The sequence below is a fragment of the Miniopterus natalensis genome, chromosome 13 (genome assembly GCF_054644295.1).
Source record: "Miniopterus natalensis isolate mMinNat1 chromosome 13, mMinNat1.hap1, whole genome shotgun sequence".
NCBI classification, from domain to species: Eukaryota; Metazoa; Chordata; class Mammalia; order Chiroptera; family Miniopteridae; genus Miniopterus; species Miniopterus natalensis.
This window is the reverse complement of record NC_142093.1, coordinates 2,846,693-2,866,926: the sequence shown is the minus strand read 5'-3', so window position 1 is coordinate 2,866,926 and position 20,234 is coordinate 2,846,693. Positions and strand designations below refer to the sequence as shown.

At 56.6% G+C, this 20,234-nt stretch overlaps 1 protein-coding gene across 1 annotated transcript in view; it reads right to left on the bottom strand.

Moving 5' to 3' along the window:
- Positions 1-1,339: 1,339 nt before the first annotated feature.
- HPCAL1 (hippocalcin like 1) overlaps positions 1,340-20,234 on the bottom strand; it is a 72,045-nt gene continuing 53,150 nt past the window's right edge. The window contains exons 2-5 of the mRNA XM_087823809.1: positions 15,567-15,653; positions 5,091-5,489; positions 2,585-2,690; positions 1,340-1,945 (exon numbers count right to left, since the gene is read on the bottom strand). Coding sequence (XP_087679935.1) covers positions 1,848-1,945; positions 2,585-2,690; positions 5,091-5,468 — 582 coding nt within the window. The 5' untranslated portion in view covers positions 5,469-5,489; positions 15,567-15,653 and the 3' untranslated portion in view covers positions 1,340-1,847. The remainder of the gene's footprint in view (positions 1,946-2,584; positions 2,691-5,090; positions 5,490-15,566; positions 15,654-20,234) is intronic.

Below are 20,234 nucleotides of genomic sequence, written 5' to 3'. Positions count from 1 at the left end.
GGTGCCACAGGCCCAGAAGGCACTTGCAGATGGGCTCATCGTTTCTATTCAGAGGCATGAAGTCTTCAAAGATACTAAAATGTTCTAAAATCAACAAAACAGCCACCATCCCCAACGGCCTGGCGAGTCAGGCTTGGAGCCGCAGGCTCAGCCCTCTTACCCCGATCGCCTGCCTTCTCCTTACGCCCCCCTGCAGGAGAGGCTCAGAGAGGCTTGTGGCCCGTGGGCAGGTGTGCCAGCCACTGTGGGTGCCCATCCTGGAAACAGGACCCCACTCCTGTCCACCTTCCCCAGTGCGGTGCCCTGTGGGAGAGGCGGCTGTCCCACAGCCAAGGGGGCATCCTGACCCACCAGTCGGGTGACCTCGTGCTCCTGGCCAAGGCCCGGCCTGGGTGTGGCCAATGAGAACTGGGACTGGTGGGGAGGGAGAATGCCAGAAAGTTCTCCTCAAGGAAGAACAGAGACAGGGCCGCTTCTCTTCCTGCCTGTGGGACGCTCCTGGGTCAGCCGTACTGCCCAGAGTGGTGACAGCCCTGTGGGGACCCCAAGAAGACAACTGTGAGGACAAAAGCTGACTGAGGCTGGAGGGCGGGGCGGCGGAGGTGGAAGGAAGCCGGGGACCCCCGAGCTGCTGAGTCAGCCAAGCCCACGGCCTTGGGGCAAACGTCCTCGTGGCTGGAGCACCTTCCGCTGGGGGTTCTGCTGCTGGGACCAGGCGCCTCCATGGCTGCAGCTGAGAAGCAAGGTCTGCCCCCGGGCCTGGGCCGGGGCCCTGGGGCCCGCTGTCCTGTCCTCGCTGGTGTGTGCTGTCCCCCTATCTTGCTAATTACACCGCAGGGTGGGGAGGCAGGAGGCAGTGTCCCAGTCAAACCTGCCAAGAACAGTCATCTCTTATTTCCACCAATGTTTCTTGGCATCCAGCAGATATTGAAGAACAGACTGCACGAGATTTACAGACACAGTGACAGCTACGTGGATACAGGAGGGGCCGAGTTTACAAACAGCCGCTGGGTCCGCCGAAGCCCTTTCCCAAGCGCGCGGGCCACGGCGGCAGAGTGGGGCTCTCGGAGGCCAACACACGACTCAGAGAATTCCGTTTATTGGATCATTTTAATACAGGAAATGCCGGACCAATCAACAGGACAAACCTTACACAGATGCCCGCATTCTCTGTGTGGACGGGAGGGTCTCCACGGCAACGGGCACGCATGCATCTCCTCTGGGAACGGGCAGACTGAGGGCATAAATACCACAGGAGAACCAGGCTCGGAGGGACCGCGGGCCACGGGGGAACCACGCTTCAGAGGCGGCCGAGGCGTTAAATACGGGACCTACACGTGACACTTCACATCACCGTACGTATAATTTACATTAGAGAAAGGAGACCACAGTACAGACGTGCGAGTGGCTTTGGTCAGAGAATACGACGAGCTAGGTGGAGCCATGCACGGGGAGGGTGCCATCTACTCTCCCTCCTTCCTGTCCTCGCCTTATCCACGAGTCACCTGCAACCACAGAATAAATCAGCTGGCCTGGAGCCACCTCAGAAAGCCCCGCCAGTGTCCTCGGTGGTGTCCTCGGGGCTCCCCGCAGGCGGGGACGTGCCCTGGAGGCGAGGACACCGGGCCCCGCGTGTGGACATCCCTGGACGCCTGGGCGCGGCCGGGGGGGGGCGGTAGGAGGCCAGGTGGAGGAGGGAGGCGCGGCTGCGGGCCGGACAGGTGCCACGGGCCACCCGGCCCGGCCCGGAGAGCAGGAACGATTGAGGAGGCATCCACGTTTGCAAGCAAAGCTTAAACAGCGAGACAAGCCTGTGTTTCTCTGTCACTGTCCAGACGCGGGGTCCCTCAGAACTGACTTGCGCTGCTGGGGTCGCACTGTAGCAACCGGACGATGGAAGGGTCGCTCTTGGCACCTTTGATGAACTCTTCCAGGGACAGTTTGCCTGTGGGTAGGACAGGAAACAGGAGTTAGCTGGTGCCCCTGCTCTTACCTTCCAGAGCTCAGGGACAGCCCCCACTCAGGGCCCCCAGCAGCGAGGGACGCCCTCCTGTGGGCGCCCAGCAGGGCAGGCGGGCTGGCCCCGTGGGAGACCAAACGGCGATGCGCAGGCTAAGGGTGGGTTAGGAAGCGAGCAGACAGCCCCGCCTCCCCAGGGGAGAAGCTCCCGCTGCTTGGCTGACACGAGGGGCTCTCGGTCTACCTTTCTCTCCTTCGCCTGGTGTCACCGTTAGCTGCCATGCCCCCAGGCCTCAGGTGGAAGGGCTCCTGAAGGCACAGCCCCTCTAGCAGGCCGGGGGGCCACGAGCACATGTGCTGCACCCACACGGCTGGGGCGGATACTGTCCCCAACTTAGAAGCTTGCCGGCCGTGGCTCAGGGGCAGCAACATGGGAGAGGACAGAGCCAGGGCGCAGCCCAGGTCTCCCTGACCCTGGCCCCGGGCCCCTCCCTCAGCACAGCGGGGTGCGGGTGGGGGTGGGGGTGGGCTGGAGGCCCGAGGAGCTGCGGAGGGGCCGGGGAGCACCCCAAACACGCCTTCCCTCCCAGCGGCGCCCACAGGCACGGAGGACCCGGGGCTCTACCGTCATTGTTGGTGTCCATCTGCCTGAAGATCTTGTCCGTCCGTTTCTCGGGAGTGGATTCATCCTCAGGCATCTTCATCACCGACGACACCATTTTGTAAATAGCCTGCAAAGGGGCACAAACGGGCGTGTGCTCAGAGGTTCCCGAACGTTCCGGGGCAGATGGGGCAGGTGCCAGCTTCTGTCCAGCCCACATCTCAGCTCAGAGAGGTTGGGGTGCTCACGGGTCTTCAGGACCCTCCCCGGACAGAAGACTGTCCCCTACACTCCTGACAGCTCGGTGGACATCTCAGATGGGATGTCCGGCAAAGGAAGCCAGACACATGGATGGAAGTTCAAGACCAGAAAAAACAGCCCCACTGCACCAGTCAGAAGATGGGGTGCCATCTGGGGGGGAGGCAGGATGGTGCCCAGGAAGGCGCGTGAGGGGGAGCCTTCTGGGGCCTGGGAACGCCCCGTAACTCCCGAAGGGGGTAGTGACACAGGCCCGCGTCTGTAAAACCCTCACACTGCACAGTCAGCTGCGAACATTTCACTGTGTGATTGTTAGACCTCAGTTCAGAATAAAAAAAGACTCAGCCCCTGAAGCCCATGGGGAGAACCACATATCCAGCCCAGACAGGGTGGCACAGGGTGGCCCGGGGCTCTCCAGCAGGATGGAGCCTTCTCCTTAGGGTGCTGCCACCCGAGGGCCCTGGCCCAGGCAGGTGCCCCCATGCAATAGGGGGAGTGTGTGTGTGAGACGGGGCAGTGATGAGATCACTGACCAGCAGCTCATCAGAGTCACATGCCACAGGGAGGGGCAGTGCCACGTGGGACTGGGCAGAAGCGGTCTGACTGATGCTCTCATTCCTGAAACAGCAGGAGCCTGAGCATTGTTACATCTTAAAAGCAGGGCATTAACAAAAATAAATAAATAAATAAAACCAGCAGAATGACCCCGAGGTTTCTAGAATCTATTGTTCCTTCCCCTCCTCGCCCGTCTCCCATTAGCTTCACGGCTTAGGCAGCATGTACTGTGGGGCCTGTTGGCACAGGGTTGCACCTTCCTGGGCCAGGACACCCTCTGGGGGCTGGGCTGGCACCTGCCTCAGTGCAGAGCGAGGCCATGACCCTCTGAGGCCTCTGGTGGGTGGGCTCGAAAGGTATTTAAAAACACCTGTCCACTCAGAGAAAGGTGGAGCAGTTGGGCGTCCAGCCAGCAGGCAAGGAGCCATCAGAAGGTGCTGGGGGAGCCCGGCTGGGCGTGGCTCAGGGGTTGAGCGTTGACCCAGGATCCAGGAGATCGGGGTTCGATTCCTGGTCAGGACACATGCCCGGGTTGCGGGCTTGGGGGCCTGCAGGAGGCAGCAGATCAATGACTCGCTCATCATTGATGTTACTATCTCTCTCTCCCTCTCCTTTCCTCTCTATGAAATCAATAAAGACATATTAAAAAAAAGAAGGTGCTGGGGGAGACTCTCAGGGTTTGGGCACTTGGTTTGGGGGTGTAGCAGCCGGATCCCCTTTGGACAGGTATGGCCATCCCTCACTGTTCCGAATGATCCTGCCCATGTCTCCGAGTTTGCGCCAGGTCAATCTGCTGAGCCAGTGACAGGCCGCCCGTTTGCAGAAGGGTGAGGCTGGCCCACGGCCTAGGGGAAGCGACTCCGGGAAGGGGGATTCTGACTCCCGCCAATACTCACAGCCAAGAGCCAGGAGTGACACCGACCCTGAGTCCCGAAACCTACGCTGTGTATTCTCACTGTGTGAAGACCACCCACGTGGGAACTGGGTGGTCACTCCTCGGGCCACTGCTGCTGGTCTAGCTCAGGGTGTGACGCCCTTGGCTCAGGCTTAGCCCCGAGGTCCTTCGCAGGGAAAGAACACCCCTTCTGAGGACTTCTAGGCCTGAATCCTGCAGGCTCCAGAAGTGGGGGCACAGAAGGGACATTGGGGGTAGCAGCTCTGTGGTTCTCTGCCAGCTGTCACATCCCGAAGCACCCGGTAAAGCAAAAAGACTAGGGTTCTTTCTGGAAACCAGCCTCGCGGGCAGAGCTGCTGACAGGAGGGCAGAGGAAGACAGGTGCCAGAGCGGTGCCCGAGCTCGTGCTGTGGCCGCTAACGTTTCCCTTTGCTTCATAATGGCAGGTTCCCGGGGACACTGTGGGCGGCTGAGGCATTCAAATCCTGGGCTCACAAAGGCCTTGGCAGGTGCCCTCCGCAAGTGTTAGGAGTCCTCAGAATTACTGTAATTCACAGCTGTTGATTCTCAGGAAACCTCCTCTCTGAGCCTCTGATTTTGTGAAATGCAGGGAATGACCCCCTTGTAGGGCTGCGAGACCCGAACTGCTCAGCGCGCTCCAGCCGGGCCCCATGGCTAGCGAGTGACTTACACTCACACCTGCCCCCGGTCAGGGGACAGCGGCGCCCTTCCAGGAGAGCAGCAGGTGGCCACCTGGACGGAGGTGCCCACATGCCCGGGGAACACGCCCGCCCTGGCGGGAGGCAGCCCCGCCCGCCCTACCTGCACGATCTCCAGCATCTCGCTGCGGCTGATGTAGCCGTTGCCGTCCAGGTCGTACATGCTGAAGGCCCACTTGAGCTTCTGCTCCAGCTTGCCGCGCGAGGTGACACTCAGCGCGATGATGAACTCCCGGAAGTCGATGGTGCCGTCGCCGTTGGTGTCGAAGGTGCGGAAGACGTGCTCGGCGAACTTGGAGGCGTCGCCGTAGGGGAAGAAGTTGGCGTAGATCTTCTTGAACTCGTCCACGGTCAAGTGGCCGGTGGGGCAGTCCTTGAGGAAGCCCTTGTACCACTCCTGCAGCTCGTGGTCCGTGAACTCCGTGTTCTCCCGCAGGTCCTGCAGCACCTCGGGCCGCAGCTTGCTGTTCTGCTTGCCCATGGCGGCCGGCAGTGGCTACACCTGCAGGACAGGGGCTCTGCTGGAGACCTGGGGGGCAGGGCCTGGCTCCCCACCATCTACAGCCCCTGAGCCAGCTGAGAAATGTCCCCTGCGTGTCCTATGCCCAGGGCTGGAGAGGTCCCCAAGGGGCCATCACTGTGCACGGCTGGCCCAGCCCCTCTAGGACCCCTGTGGGGAGTGGGGGGCATGGTCTATGCAGCACTGTTTCCTTTCCTTCCTGGCACACGGCCAGACCACACTGCCCAGAGCCCTGTACAGCCTGGCGGGCACGGACTGAGCTCTGGCAGGTGGAATGTGGGTGCAGTGATTCCACCACCTCCAGGCCTGGCCCTCGGCAACTCTCCTGCCTGCAGGCTGGACACAGAGCCCCGGAGGAGGACCCAAGAGGCCCCGGAGGGCACACACCCCATAGTCTTCCTTGGCCAGGCTTCCTGACCTGACCACCACTTTCTCAGAGCTCCTAAGGATGCTGTCTAATCAGTACCATTGTGGATGCACAGGAGAGAAGTCACTCTGCACACAGCAGACGCCTGCTCTTTCCTGGACCCCAGCTGAGACAGGGTGTGGATGGCAGAGCTGAGGAAAGGAAGCCACCTAAGGCCCTGGGTGACTACGTGGAGCACAGCTCGCCGCCCGTGTCACATGGCACTGGAACATGACCAGAAAACCCACCTGGAGTGTATTAAGCAGGGAGACTTGGGCTGTTTGTGCCAGCAGTCAAGCAGCCCCTCACCGTGGCAGTCAGGTGATCACAACCCCCATCCCCAAAGTGGGGAGCCCGCGGGCAGACTCTGGGCAGGGGAACAACAGGCCCAGAGGAAGTGGGGTGAAGAACCAACACCAAAGTTACAGTTCAGGGGAAGTCTGCACACAGAAATGAGCCCCAGCCTGCTCTCTTGCCCGCGCCAGCAGGGTGCCCGCCAACCTCAGCCCACAAAACCCGAGGATCATTCTCTGGAGAAACTGACCCACCCTTGTGCCCCCCACAAACAAGACCTAAAAACAGTACATTTGGGGTCCTCCGCAAAAAGCTGGCTACCCTACCAACTGCTGCTGTTTCTGTTATTAAAAATGATATAGTCACAGAGAATGAATATAATCCAATGGTGATCATCGTGGGAAATCTTGAATGAACTCTGAACAAGTATTTAATAAGAACATATTTTATATTCCCACCATCCTGGCTGTTTTAGGGGGGACAGAGGCACCGGGCACGAGTCCTGTTTCAAAGCACTTATCAGGCCTGAGCACACAGGCAGGTCCCTCGCACTGGTCCATTTCAGCAGCAAATAAACTAACAGCAATAAACTAACCGCAGTCACAAGTCACCAAGCACTCCTGCTGAGCCGGGGGTGGGCACAGCATTTCACAAAGGGTGAAACTGGCGCCCAGGGGTGCCAGGCAACTTGCTCAGGGTCCCACAGCTAATGGAGCTGGGATGTGAACACTAGTCCATCCTGAGCCTGACCACAGAGCTCTGCCATCAACCCTGAACCCTGGGAGGTGGGCAGGGCAGAGCAGGGCAGGCCTAGCACATCCAGCCCTAGCAGAGAAGGGCTGGGAGAAAAGGAGTGATATGTTCAGGAAACAAAGAAGATTAATTTTATTTTAAAGAAAAACTGTCAAGAAATTATGGATGGAACCTTGGCCGGGTGGATCAGTGATCGGCCGGCGCCCTGAAGGGTCCTGGGTTCGATTCCAGGTCAAGAGCACATCCCTGGGCTGCAGGTTCTCCCTGCCCGGTCTGGGCATGTGTGGGAGGCAACTCATCCATGCGTCCCTCTCTCTCTCCCTCCCTTCCACGCTCTGAAATCAGTAAAGATATATTTTTTAAAAAATTATGGATGGAAAAAAACGTGCTTTCCTGCCATCGCCCTGGCGGACTTGGTAAAACGATGGCCCGGGGAGCGCACGTTCCCGCGGTGCGGCTGCTGCTCTGCGCGCGGAGACGCCCCGCGCGCTTGGCACCGTGGCCTCGCCCAGCCCGAGTCTAAGGGCGCAGAGCTGCCCGCGGCGGGCGCTCCGGGTGTCCGTCCTGCGCCCTGGCCAGGGGGGTCCACAACCTGCCCCCCCGTGGCTTTCACGGGGCCGTGGAGTGGGCCCGTGACTCCCGGGCACTCGCGGGGCGGCCTGCGCGCCCCCCCCCAAGACAGGAAGGGCCTCCTTTCACCCTCCCGCAGGCTCCGGGCCACGCGGGCGGCCTCGCGGGGGCCGGGGGGCCGGGGACGCTGCGCGCACGGCGACCCCCGCGGCAGGGACGGCGGCTGGCTGGGGGACAGCGGGCAGAGGCGCCTCAGGGGGCAGGAGGGCTGGCCGCGTTCGCGGCCCTTCCTCCAAGCGAGCTGGCGGGAGGCATGTCCAGCGCGGCTGCCCCCAGGAGGGTCCGTCCTGGCGGGGGCGCGGTGCGGGGGGCGCGGTGCGGGGGGCGCGGTGCGGGGGGCGCGGTGCGGGGGGCGCGGTGCGGGGGGCGCGCAGGCTCAGGCTGCAGAGCGGCCAGGCCGCCGCTAGAGGGCGCGGCGGGAGGCCCCGCCCCCGGCTCCCTGGCCCCGCCCCGGCTCCCTGGCCCCGCCCCCGGCTCCCTGGCCCCGCCCCGCCCCGCCCCTGGCGGCCTCCGTCTCCCCACCTGTAAGCTCCGTTGGTCCAACACAGGAACCACCAGTCCCACGGAGCTACCCAGCCCTTAAAATGTGGCCGATCTGAATTCGTACGTGCGCCCTAAGAGTAAAATACACACTGGGTTTTGACGGCTTTATGAGAAATTAATGCAGAATATCTCGTGAATAATTTTTCTATCCTGATTACATGTGAGATGAAAAACGATACCATTTGAGATACAGTGGGGTCCATTCATCATGCTGGTAACATTCATCTCATCCGTTTATTACTTTTTAATCCCCACCCGAGGATATTTTTTCCACTGCTTTTCAGAGAGAGAGTGGAAGGGGGGGAGAGAGAGAAACACCAATTGGTTGCCTCCCGCACTCACCCCAACTGGGCCAGGGATGGGGCCTGCAACCGATACATGCCCTTGCCTGGAATCAAGCCTGGGGCCCTTCAGTTGGAGAACTGACACTCTAACCACTGAGCCAAACCAGCTACGGCTCTTTTTACCTTTTTTTTGTGTGTATGTGTTTTTTAAGTATATCTTTATTGATTTCAGAGAGAGAGAGAGAGAGAGAGAGAGAGAGAGAGAAACACCAATGATGAGAGAGTCATTGATCGGCTGCAGTCCGCAATCCAGGCATGTGCCCCGACCAGGAATCAAACCCTGACCTCCTGGATCCTAGGTCAACGCTCAACAGCTGAGCCATGCCTGGCTGGGCTCTTTTTACTTTTTTTAATGTGGCTACTCGGAAAGTTAAAGTTATACATGTATGTGGCATTGTACTTCTAGTGGCTGCTCAGCCCTGGGTGATCCTTGGGACACTACGGATCTGGGGCCACCAAACAGGGACTCTTCAATTTCATTAGCAGTCTGTTTGCAGGCCCAGTGCTAACTGTAGCCTAGCTGGGAGAAATGTCCCCCGTTTACTTGACTCCTTGGTGCCCTAGACTGAAAGATAATGGTGTTTGCATTTCACAGTTATGTGGAGTCCCACAAGTTTCTATTTTCAGCAGCTTCAAGAACTTTGCTAGAGGCCAGCTGCAACGAGGCTGATCCCAGGTCTGATTCTGACTCAGGTGTGAGGCGAGGGGCAGGGGGTGTGCCGTCCACCCCCTCTTCTGAGGGTGAACAGGCGAAGCCTGAGTGAGATCTGGGGAAGGAAGAGGTCAGAAGGCCTCTGGAGCCGACAGTTACAGGGTGTGCCTAGATCCAAATTCCACCTGCTGACCTGGGAGCCCATTTCCGGAGGCCTTCCTGAAATCCTGTTGCATCATCATAGTTTTACGGGCTGGATGGGCTCCAGGCCAGTGACCTGTGGTTGAGAAATCCAACTGAAAACCCTCCTGACTTCTGTGCTCATCCCCAGCAGCTTAAAATCCCCATGACTCCCCAAAGCTTAAAAAAAGCAAAAGGAGGGGGGGAGGAATGCAGATAAAGCAAGGCACAGAAATCCCCTCCCCATCTTGCAACATCCTCCCTTTCCACTCTCCAGAGGTTGAGGCTGGGGAAATGGAAAGAGAAGCCTCTAAAAGAATGTTCTTTCCCTTCCAGAAATGGCTAATGCTACAGGAAGAGGGCCTGTGGGTCGCTCCCCCCACACGTCTTGTGCCTTTGAAAACACTGGTTCATCCAAGTGGCTCTTCCCCTCAGTCGCCCAGCAAACTCCTACTCGTGCACCAAAGCCCAACCCAAATGTCACCTCCTCAAGGATGCGTTTCCCAACTCCCCTACAATTGCTCTGTACTTTGCATTCCAGTAGCATTTTTTCAGCCTATTTCTATTAAGAGTTATATCAACTTCTGTTATATCATTTACTGTGTTTTCCCTCACTGGACTGTGAGCTCCTGGAGGAAAGAGAATACCTCATCCATGCCAGTGGGAGAACCTGCTAAGCCTGTTCTAGCCTCCAGGCCTTCGCATTTGCAGCTCCCTCCACTGGGCCTGCTTTTCCCTCCCCTAGGGATCCGCAAGGCATATGGCCCCAACCTCAGGTCTTGGCGAGCCTTCCTGGGGGCACCCCTCTGCGGAACCACCTCAAACAGCACAGCGGACCTCGCGCCCCCGCCCCTCACCCTGCCCTCTCCACAGCATTTCCCACCCTTGGCACCATGCCGATGTATCTGCAGGCCATCTGCCTCCTTCCGTTCACATTGTCCCCGCAGTGCCCAGCACAGGGCCCAGCACAGTCAGTGCTCAGCGAATGCGTGTGAAATCACGGCTGTGTCCCCAGGGCCTGGCACAGAGCCGGACGGAGGAGCAGATGAGTGAGCGAGTGTGGCCTTCCCAGGACTAGGGACACGAGAGGAACGTCAGGGATTCGGACGGCAAAGTGCTCTCTGGCTCAGGTGTGAGGCTCCAGGATGGACATTTTAAATTCAGACTTGGGGCCCCATTTACCAGCTCAGGAAGTGTGTCTGCAGAGTAAAGGCCTGTGCGTGTTAGCCTGGGGAGGTGGGGGTCCATTCACCAAACGGGGGCCACGGCCTCCTTTCCCTGTGAACACCCCCCCCCAGCTACAGGGTCCCTCAGGGCTGCGGTGGGGGGTGGCAGCCGCACACATAAGGGACTCCCGGTTAGTGGCCCAGCCCCGGGAGCCCCCAGCCTCTCCCCCTGCCTCAGATTTATGGTCTTGGTTGTCTTAACTTCTCTGGGCCTCGGTTTCCTTGATGGTAAAGTGGAAATAACGGCCCCTACCTGCGGCCACAAGGATAAAGAGAAACGAAGGCTGTGGAAGGACTTGGGCGAATATCAAGCGTCGGACAAACACACAGAGGTATTATCACAGCTTCTATGATAAAATAACCCCGGGGCATCCTTAATGAGCTTAGTCGCAGCATCAAGCAGAGCCAGGCTGGGCGGCCGAGGCCACTCTCGGCACTTTCTTCTCATTTGTGTGCCACCCGGGTGGGCAGAGAGCCTGGCATCCCTGAGGCCCAGACACATGGGGGGGGGGTGTCAGTGAAATTCCAACTCCTGCTCCTCAGAGAGGAAATGAGGGAAAGGATGGAAGAAAGCGGGTGAGCAGGGCAGGGCCCCCGGCCAGCTCACACTGCCCAGGCCTGGCTGCAGCCCGAGACTCCATGGCTGTTGCCCCTCGCTGTTGGCCAAGGAACACCGTGGACCCCCCCGGGGGGGAGGGCTTGCTCTCAGGGTGAGGACCTTCCCATCACATCAGCCTGTGGATCGATCAGGATTTCACTCCTGGGAATTTTCTCTTCTTAAACAGCAGGGGCCACGTTTTCCATTCATCCATTCATTCCACAGCCATTCTATACACTTACTAAGGTATTTTATGCACGAGGACCTGGCGATGTAAAGGGCCCTGACGTGACGAAGGCGTGCAGGAGCCTGAGCCATCTGGGGAAACGTTTGCGTGTGGACAAGGGTCGGACGGGGCACTCCAGTGGGAAGCCGCTGCGCGCGAGGAGGTATGCGCGTGGAGAGCATTGCGTGACTGGGACGGCTGGTTAGGGGGACACAGCGGGAGAGGTGGCAGGGCCAGCCTCTGGACTCTGGACTTTCTTCTGGGGCTGCAGGGAGCCCAGGACAGCATCTGGGCGTCAATGACTAGCAGGCCCGAGTTTCTGGGGAGACCCCTACACCTGTAAGTTCCTGTCCCTGCTACGCGGCTCTGGGCCTGTTACCTCCCCAGGCACCTTCCGGAGCAGTGACGGGACTAACAATGTAACAGCAGAGGCCAGTACAGATCAGAATGGAACAGACGGACAGATTAACAAATGTATCAGGGAGGGGCAGGGAGGGGAAAGAAGAAAAATACCATCAAACCCTAGGAATTTGGTCTAATGCCTTGAGGGCAGTTTCAGTTTGTAAAGTCTTAGTCCAAACACACGTGTAAAAATGCCTGTGAATTCTTTCTCAGGAGGAGAGGGAGGTGCGTGAGGGGCGTTTGGAGCGAGCAGGTAAGATGGTTGTTATTGGCACCTCTGTCATTTCCCTTCAGAGCAGAGTTAGAGGCCTGGGTGCTCTTGGGTCCCTCACTTTCCTCCTCAGTACATGACTTTGGACAGCATGGCCCAAGGCACCTTCAAGCCCTACAAACTGGTCTGAGTCTGTCCCCAGGAGCGGCGTCCCCAAGAGCTGAGAAGTTCGCTCACTTAGTGGAGTTCACGACCCTCTCCCTGGACCTCGGTTGGCAGACCCCTCGCTTAGTGCTTTTCCCAGGGGATGGCGAAAAGCTAAACCCGGCTGGGTCCTGCGTGAGTGATGGCCACATGTTCAATTCATGGGCCCCAAGTGAACGAACCTCTGAGGTCTGGCCGAATTCTGAGATGTCTTGGATAGAAACAGTCTGTAAGAAATGTCATTATAGCCCGGCCGGGGGTGGCTCAGCGGTGAAGCGTGGGCCTAGGATCCAGGAGATGGCAGTTCGATTCCCGATCAGGGCACATGCCCAGGTTGCGGCCTCGGTCCCCAGTCGGGGGCGTGCATTGATGTTTCTCTCTCTCCCTCATCATTGATGTTTCTCTCTCTCCCTCTCCTTTCCTCTCTCTGAAATCAATAAACATATATTTAAAAAAAAAGAAATGTCATTATAAATGTTGTTAGACTTAAGAGGCGTTTTGAAGACATGTATGGTCCCCTGGGTTCTGTGTTGCTGACAGTTGGCTCTGTCCGCAGGGCAAAGTCCACTCCAAGAGGGGAGCCCCTGGAGGGAGGGCCACCTGTCTGGAATCACTTGTGGCTCAGCACACAGATCCAAAAACATTTTCTTCTGTTTTCTTACACTTGGAAGAAAACTTCCAGTGAATCATCTCATGCTTTTTGATTCATGTTTAATGTCTTGGGGGAGAAATAAAAACAGTAAGTCATTCCCACTAAGAAAGGCATGAGCCGGGCTAAAAAGCCAGCCCCGAGAATGGCCACATGCCAGCTGCCCCTTGGTGGCCTCCGCAGCTACGGTCTTCAGTGGTTGTTAAAGGGTGTGTGTGCTTATAATCCTGACTGAAGACAGCTCATAAAAGCTGCCTTTTGCCATTTTTATTTATTAGAAAAATGTTTAAATATATCTTTTATTGATTTCAGAGAGAGGAAGGGAGAGAGAGAGAGAGACAGAAACATCAATGATGAGTCATTGATCGGCTGCCTCCTGCATGGGATGGAGCCCACAACGTGGGCACGTGCCCTGACTGGGAATCGAAGAACCGCGACCTCCTGGATCTTAGGTTGATGCTCAACCACTGAACCACGCCAGCCGGGCGCTTTTGCCATTTTTAAAAACCACAACCCCAGGAGCCCTATACTCTGAGGGACAGCTGGGGCCAGTGTACAAACACACACAGAAAGTGTCCATCGATACACATTAATGAGCACCTACTAAGTGAAAACCACAGTGCAGAGCACTTGCAGTCTGGTTGGGAAGACCAGGCAGGAATTCCCTCTTCTCTACACCGAGTTAGCTCCTGCTCAGAGCCAGGCGCTGGGCTCGGGTGCTGGGTGGCAGAGGGGGACACAGAAGGCAGATTCCAAGACAAACCCACAGACTCCAGCATTCAGGCTGGGGCCCAGGTCCGAGAGAACCTAGAGCTGCATTCCATCAACCCAGGGCCTGGCTAGGAAGAATCCCATAACCCACTAGCCCAGAAAATACGGGATCTGGGCTGTCCCAAAAGTCAGGGTCCTGCACCTGGGACAGTGCCGAAAGCCTTGGGATGCATGGATTGGCGTGGGCTTGACCTGGCTCGGGGCCCTGACCCAGGCGCCAAAAAGCAGCTGGACCTCAGGGACATCGCTTGATCGCTCATTCCTTCACTGCGCAGCCTCCCTCAGTCCCCACACGGGGCACTGACTGGCAGTGACAGTGCCCTTCCTTTTCGCTGGGTCTCGCTCACTCGGACCCACATGGCACCTCTCACAGAAGCCTCCCCAGAGCAGAGGCTCAGGGCTGCCAGAGGGCAGTGGCTCTCCTGCCCAGTGCTGGCGTCCTGCAGGCGGGCGCGGCGGTCCCGACTCCCGAGTCCACAGCGGGTGACAACGCCAAGCCACGTCACGCGTGCGCAGTGTGCATGTGAGCACGGGCGCGTCTGCCCACAATGCCCACCATGCGGGATCTGCCCTTGTGCTTGAGGGCGGCCCGGACACCCACAGGAAGTGATACTGCAAAGTCATCCTGAGTCACTCTAAAAATAGCCCTCAACTCACAGTCCAGGGGGGGCTTCCCCTTCCTGGTGCCTGCCTCAAACGGCCACAGTCCCCGCCCGAAGGCCGCTCGGGCGGCTCTCCCGGGGCCCACCTGGGGTCTGCAGACCACTCAACACTGTGGGGGCGCCAGCCCGACACCCGGGAGAGGTCAGTTGGGATCACGCTCTCCTGGCCCCTTCCTGCCCTGAGCCTCCAGGTGGGCCACGAGCAAGCAGGCGATGTCCAGGCCACGCCAAGCCCCCTATTCTCCCTCCCGCTCCCAGTTCCAGTGGGGCTGGTGGAAGGAGATCACACTACAGCTAATCCTTGAACAGTGTGGGTTTGAACTGCACGGGTCCGTTTTCCGTGAATTTTTTAAATAAATATATGGTTGGTCCAATGCATCCCTGGGCTTCACATCTAAGGAGTCAACCAACTTTGAATTGAAAACAGTATTTTGATCCACAGTTGGGAATCCGAGGATGTGCAGGGCCGACTGTCTGCATTGTTTTATACGATTTTATAGAAGAAACTTGAGCACCTGCAGGTTTTGATATCCATGGGGTGAGGGTGGGGGGTTCTAGAACCAATCCCCTGTGGATACTGAGGGACCACTGTGGTTAAGCTTGTGGGGTGTCAAAAACTATAAACTGATTTTTGGTTGCACAGGGTGGGAGCCTCTAACCTCTGAGTTGTTCACGGGTCAACTTCAGTGAAAGCAGCGCCTTCCACGTGAACTTGTGTTTCTTTTCTTTGGGGAGAAAAGCCCAGAGACCCACCATTAATCTGTCCCTGGAGATGGAGGCCCCAGCCTGGGTCTCTGGTCCCAACCCAGTGAGCACTTTCACAAGGTGGGCAGGTGACAGGAGAGAAGTCAGGACACGACAGGAGGCCCCGGCCCGGGGGATGCAGCTCCCCGGGGGACAGCTAGTGGGTATCTGTGTGGGTGTGACGGCAACCATGCCCGGGGGCTGCTGGGCGCCTGTCTCCGGGCCTGTGGGGTCCTCCAATGGAACCAGCAATCGCCACCTGCCCTCCTCTTCGCCGACCCCCAGGCACACCGGCTCCCAGCAACCTCTGAAGCTAAGGTGGGGACCCGACACTTCAGGTTTCGGGTCCAAATCTCTGCCCGCGGCTGAGCGCTAAAAGGTGACTCCTTCTGGGGGGGAGGGGGGAAGGACAAGGGGGCAGCTCTGCTTCTGGGGCCTAGACAACTCCAGGCTCCTCCGAGGCGGGCTCTCCTGGGTGGGCTGAGGCCCCACGGCCCTCCGCCAGGCCCTGCCCACGGCTGCCTCCACCCGCCCCCACCCCCGGGCCCATCCAGAGCGACTTACCCAAGGCCACGCGGAGGCGGAGACTGAGCAGGGATCAGAACCTCGGCCGCTGGTTCCGGGTCCTTGTCTGAGCCACTAGACCATGCCCTGGAAGGAAAGACAGACAGGTCACCCTGGTGTGGACACCCTGCCCAGAGCCCACTGCCTTTCCCTCAGGCTGCTGCCATGGCCTGGGGGGGACCCCAGTGTTCACAAACCCCACGCTAAGCACAGAAAACCCTGGCTTCTGGCCCCGTCCAGTCACTTAGGGCGGGGGCCACGGCATGTGCGCCCCGCGCCAGGAGGGAGGGAAGGCCACCATGGTACTGATGGCAGAAGTCCCCCACTGACACTGTGGCCACCCTCAGGAGGGGCTGCAGCCAGGGCTGGGCATGGCCTCCGGGGTCTGCACACCGGGTTCAAGCACTGGCGGCACCGAGTCCCTGCGGCCCGACCTCACTCTCTGAGCCTCGGGTCGCTGTAAGGGCCGCCCAGCAGAGGGCAGGCTCCCAGGAGCGCCCGCAGCCAAGCCCTGGCCCCACATCTGACGAGCGATCAGAAGGCGTAAGGACCCACACTCTCAGTGACCAGCTCGGCGACAGGTAAAAACATCTGTTGCCACATGGACACCTATCACAGCCCATCCGTCTCACTAGATGCACACCAGCCACTGGGTGGGGGGACAGCAGAGGAGCTCTGGTCCCAGGTGTGCCTCTGCCTCTGAGCGGCCCTGTGACCACCCTGTGGTCTCTGCCATTCCGTTTCCCATCTGTGACAAAGAGGGCAGGCCAGCTGTGACACCAGCGTCCTCACAGGAGGAGGGTCCGTCCCTCCTGAGGCCTGGAGGCTCTGGCTCCCAGGCTGCTGGGGACAGTCCATTAACTCCAACAAAATTTCCTCCAGGCTCTATCGCTAAGCCACAGGGGCTCCTCGGCCACCAGCTTCCCTGTGACAGATAAAGATTACAGTCATCGCTCGAGACAGAATCAAGTAGCAGAAGTCATTAAGCAGAAATAATTATGTTGAGTTATGTCTGGTTGCTCCAGATTTCTGTCTAGCGATTGTCATACAAATGCTCGTGCCTCTCCTCTCCCGGGGAATGATTGAAAGAGACCTGCCGGGCCCCCTGGGGACGCTCTCGGTGACAGCCTCCCCCGCACCCCCCTCCCAGCACTTGGGGGAGGAGATGTAAAAGACAAAACCCTGGGAGGGCCACACCCCCAAAGTCACCCAACAGGCCCCCTGCCCTGGACCTGCCTTCAGGGCCCAGGCCCAACCTCCCAGGCCTTTCTTTGTTCATGTCAGGCCTCAGGCACCTTCCTTTCTCAGGCCTGGGCTCTCTGGGAGTGCCCAGGTCTGACCCATTCTTTTCTTTTCTTTTTTTAAATTTTTTCTTTATTGATTTCAGAGAGAGGAAGAGAGAGGGAGAGAGAGAAAAACATTAATGATGAGAGAGAGTCATTGACCGGCTGCCTCCTGCACACCCCCTGCTGGGGAGCGAGCCCAAAACCCGGGCATGTGCCCTGACCGGGAATCGAACCGCGATCTCCTGGATCCTAGGTCAATGCTCAACCGCTGAGCCACGCCGGCTGGGCCTGACCCATTCTTGTACTTGTTCCTTGTTCCTCCCACAGAGCAGGGCCTCAGGAGAGCATGGAGGGCTGTGTGGCTGGACGGCCAGGGCTCACATCCTGGCTCCCTGGCTCAACTATTTCCTAGCTGTGTGACCCCCGCTCATTTTTTAACTTTTTAGCGTATAAAACAGAGATGATAATCCTGACTAGTTCATCAGGTTCCTGTAAAGATTAAGTGAGCTCATGCCCAAAAAAATGCTTGGCACTTGGAACTCAATAAATGTCAGCAATGACTGAAAGCAGACAGGCCTAAAAACATGCTGTGAGAATCCAAGCCAGCCAGAGACACAAGCTGCCGAGACCGACTCGAGGGGAAATAGACAACCCGAAAGAAAGAAACACAGCTGAGCTCTGGCCGGTTTGGCTCAGGGGTTAGAGCATCGGCCCTCGGACTGAAGGGTCTCGGGTTCAATTCCCCTCGAGGGCATGTACCTCAGTTGCAGGCTTGATCCCTGGCCCAGGTCGGGGCACCCGAGGGAGGCAACCAGTCAATGTGCCTCTCTCACATCGATGTTTCTCTCTCCCTTCCACTCTCTCTGAAAAGTAAAAAGCAATGGAAAAAATATCCTCAAGTGGGGATTAAAAAAAGTAAGAAATACAGTTGACCCTTGAGCAATGCAAAGTTAGGGGTGCTGAACTCTCACTCAATCAAAACCCTTGTATAACTCTGACTCCCCCAAAATTTAACTACTAACAGCAAACTGTTGATCAGAAACCATACCGAAAATACAAACAATAGATTAATATTCTGTAAGTAATACGTATTATACACTGTATTTTTACAATAAAGCAGAGAAAATGTATAGTATCAATACCATAAGTATATGTCGTCTGTTTACTAATCAGCAAGACTGCTGGATACAAGATCAACATACAAAAATCAATTGTATTTCCATACACTTGCAATGAAAATTCAAAAATGAAATTAAGAAAACAGTCCCATTAGGGTAGCACCGAAAAGAGTAAAATATCTAGGGATAAGTTTAACAAAACAAGTGCAAAACTTACATTCCGAAAACTACCAAATGCTGTTGAAAAAAAATTTTAAGATTTAAATATTTGCAAAAATATCACATGTTCACGGATCAGAAGACTTAACATTGTGAAGATGGCACTGCTCCCCAGGCTAACCTATAGATTCAATGCCTTTTCCAGCTTATTCCTTTGTAGAAATCGACAAATTGACTCTAAAATTCACATGGAATTTCAGAGGACCCAGAACAGCCAGAACAACCCTGAGAAGGAACAAAGTAGGACTCATACCTCTCAGTTCAAAACTCAGTACAGAGCAGTGATCATTAAGACAGTGTGGTCTGGGCCCGAGGACGGATGTATGGATCAACAAAATAGATCTGAGAATCAGAAATAAACCCACATACTTATGGTCCACTGATTTTCAACAAGGGTGCCAAGTCCACCCAGGTGGACAGAATGTCTTCTCAGCCAACGGTGCTGGGACAATAGGATGACCATGTGCAAAAGAATGAAGCTGGACCCTCACCTGACACCCTATACAAAAGTCCGCTCAAAATGGATCGCAGATCTGAATGTAGCAACGACGACTGTAAAACTCTTTGGAGAAAACACAGGAGTAAATTTTCATGATCTTGGATTTGGCAGCAGACCCTTAGGTATGACACCAAAAGCCCAAACAAGCAAAGAAAAGATAGAGAAATTGGACTTCGTTAAAATTTAAAACTTGTGCTTCAAGGAACATAGTCAAGATTATAAAAAACACAACCTACAAAATGGGTGAAAGTATATTTGATAAGGGACTTGTAGCTAGAATATATAAAGAACTCTTACAATTCAACAGAAAGACAACCTAATTAACTAAAAAGTGGTCAGAGGACTTGAACAGACATTTCTCCAAAGAAGATATACGAGGGGCTAATAAACATGTGAACAGATGCTCAGCGTCATTGGTCACTAGAGGGGAGGAAATCAAAACCACAGTGACACACCACTGCGCACCCGCAAGATTTCTAGAGTCAGAAAGTCAGACCAATGCAAGTGTTGGCGAGGATGTGGGGATACCAACCTCACACACGGCTGTTGGGAGTGTAAACGGGGCAGCCAACTTTGGAAAACAGTCTGGCAGCTCCTTAAATGATCAAACATACAGTTATCACATAGCCCAGAAGCTCCACTCCTAGGCACACACCCAAGAGAAATGGAAGCATATACCCACACAAAACCTGTACACGAGGTTCACAGCAGCTTTATTCATAACAGCCAAAGGTGGAAACACACCAAACGTCCATCAACAGACAAATGGATGAGCAAAATGTGGTCTGTTCATACAAGGGAATATTATTTTTCAGCCGTGAACATAAATGAAATGCTGGCCCCGGCTACAACACAGACGAGCCCTGAAAACATTAAGGGAAGACACCAAACCCAAAAGGACAAAAATTGTATGATTCCATCACACAAAATGTCCCGGACAGGAAATCTATTGAGACAAGAAGTAGATTAGTGGCTTCTTAGGGCTGGGAGAACAGGGGGGTAGGGGCCCAGGGGGTGAGACAGCTCAGGGGTATGGGCTGGAAATCATCTAAAATTGACTGTGGCAATGGGTGCACATATGTGTGAACGTACTAACGACCACCGCACTGATTACTCCGAGTGAACTGTATGGTAAGTTAGGTCTCAATGAAGCCGTCGCTTTGAAAAAGGAATCCAAGCCAGTGCTCTTGAACTTCTCTATCCCAGAGGCCAGAAGGGCAAAGAACAGGGTCACAGGTGCAGGGAGGCAAACGACAGAGTTTCCCAGAGCCGCCGCCAGGGGACATCCGGGCCTCAGCTGTCACTGCCCCTGAATCCCGCAGCCTCAAATCCAGGGGCGTGGCGAAGTGTGTGACAGGCCTGTGGGGTGCAGGGACACTTCCGAGGAGCCCGCTGGGGTGCACTCAGGTGTGTGCCAGGCGTCGGGGTGGACAGTCAGACACAAGCTCTCAGGGTCTCTCTGCACTCAAGGGGCGAGGGGCAGTCGCTCAGTCCGGTCCGGTCCCTAAGGACTTCCGCGGACCGGCCAGCTCATTCCTGGCGCGGC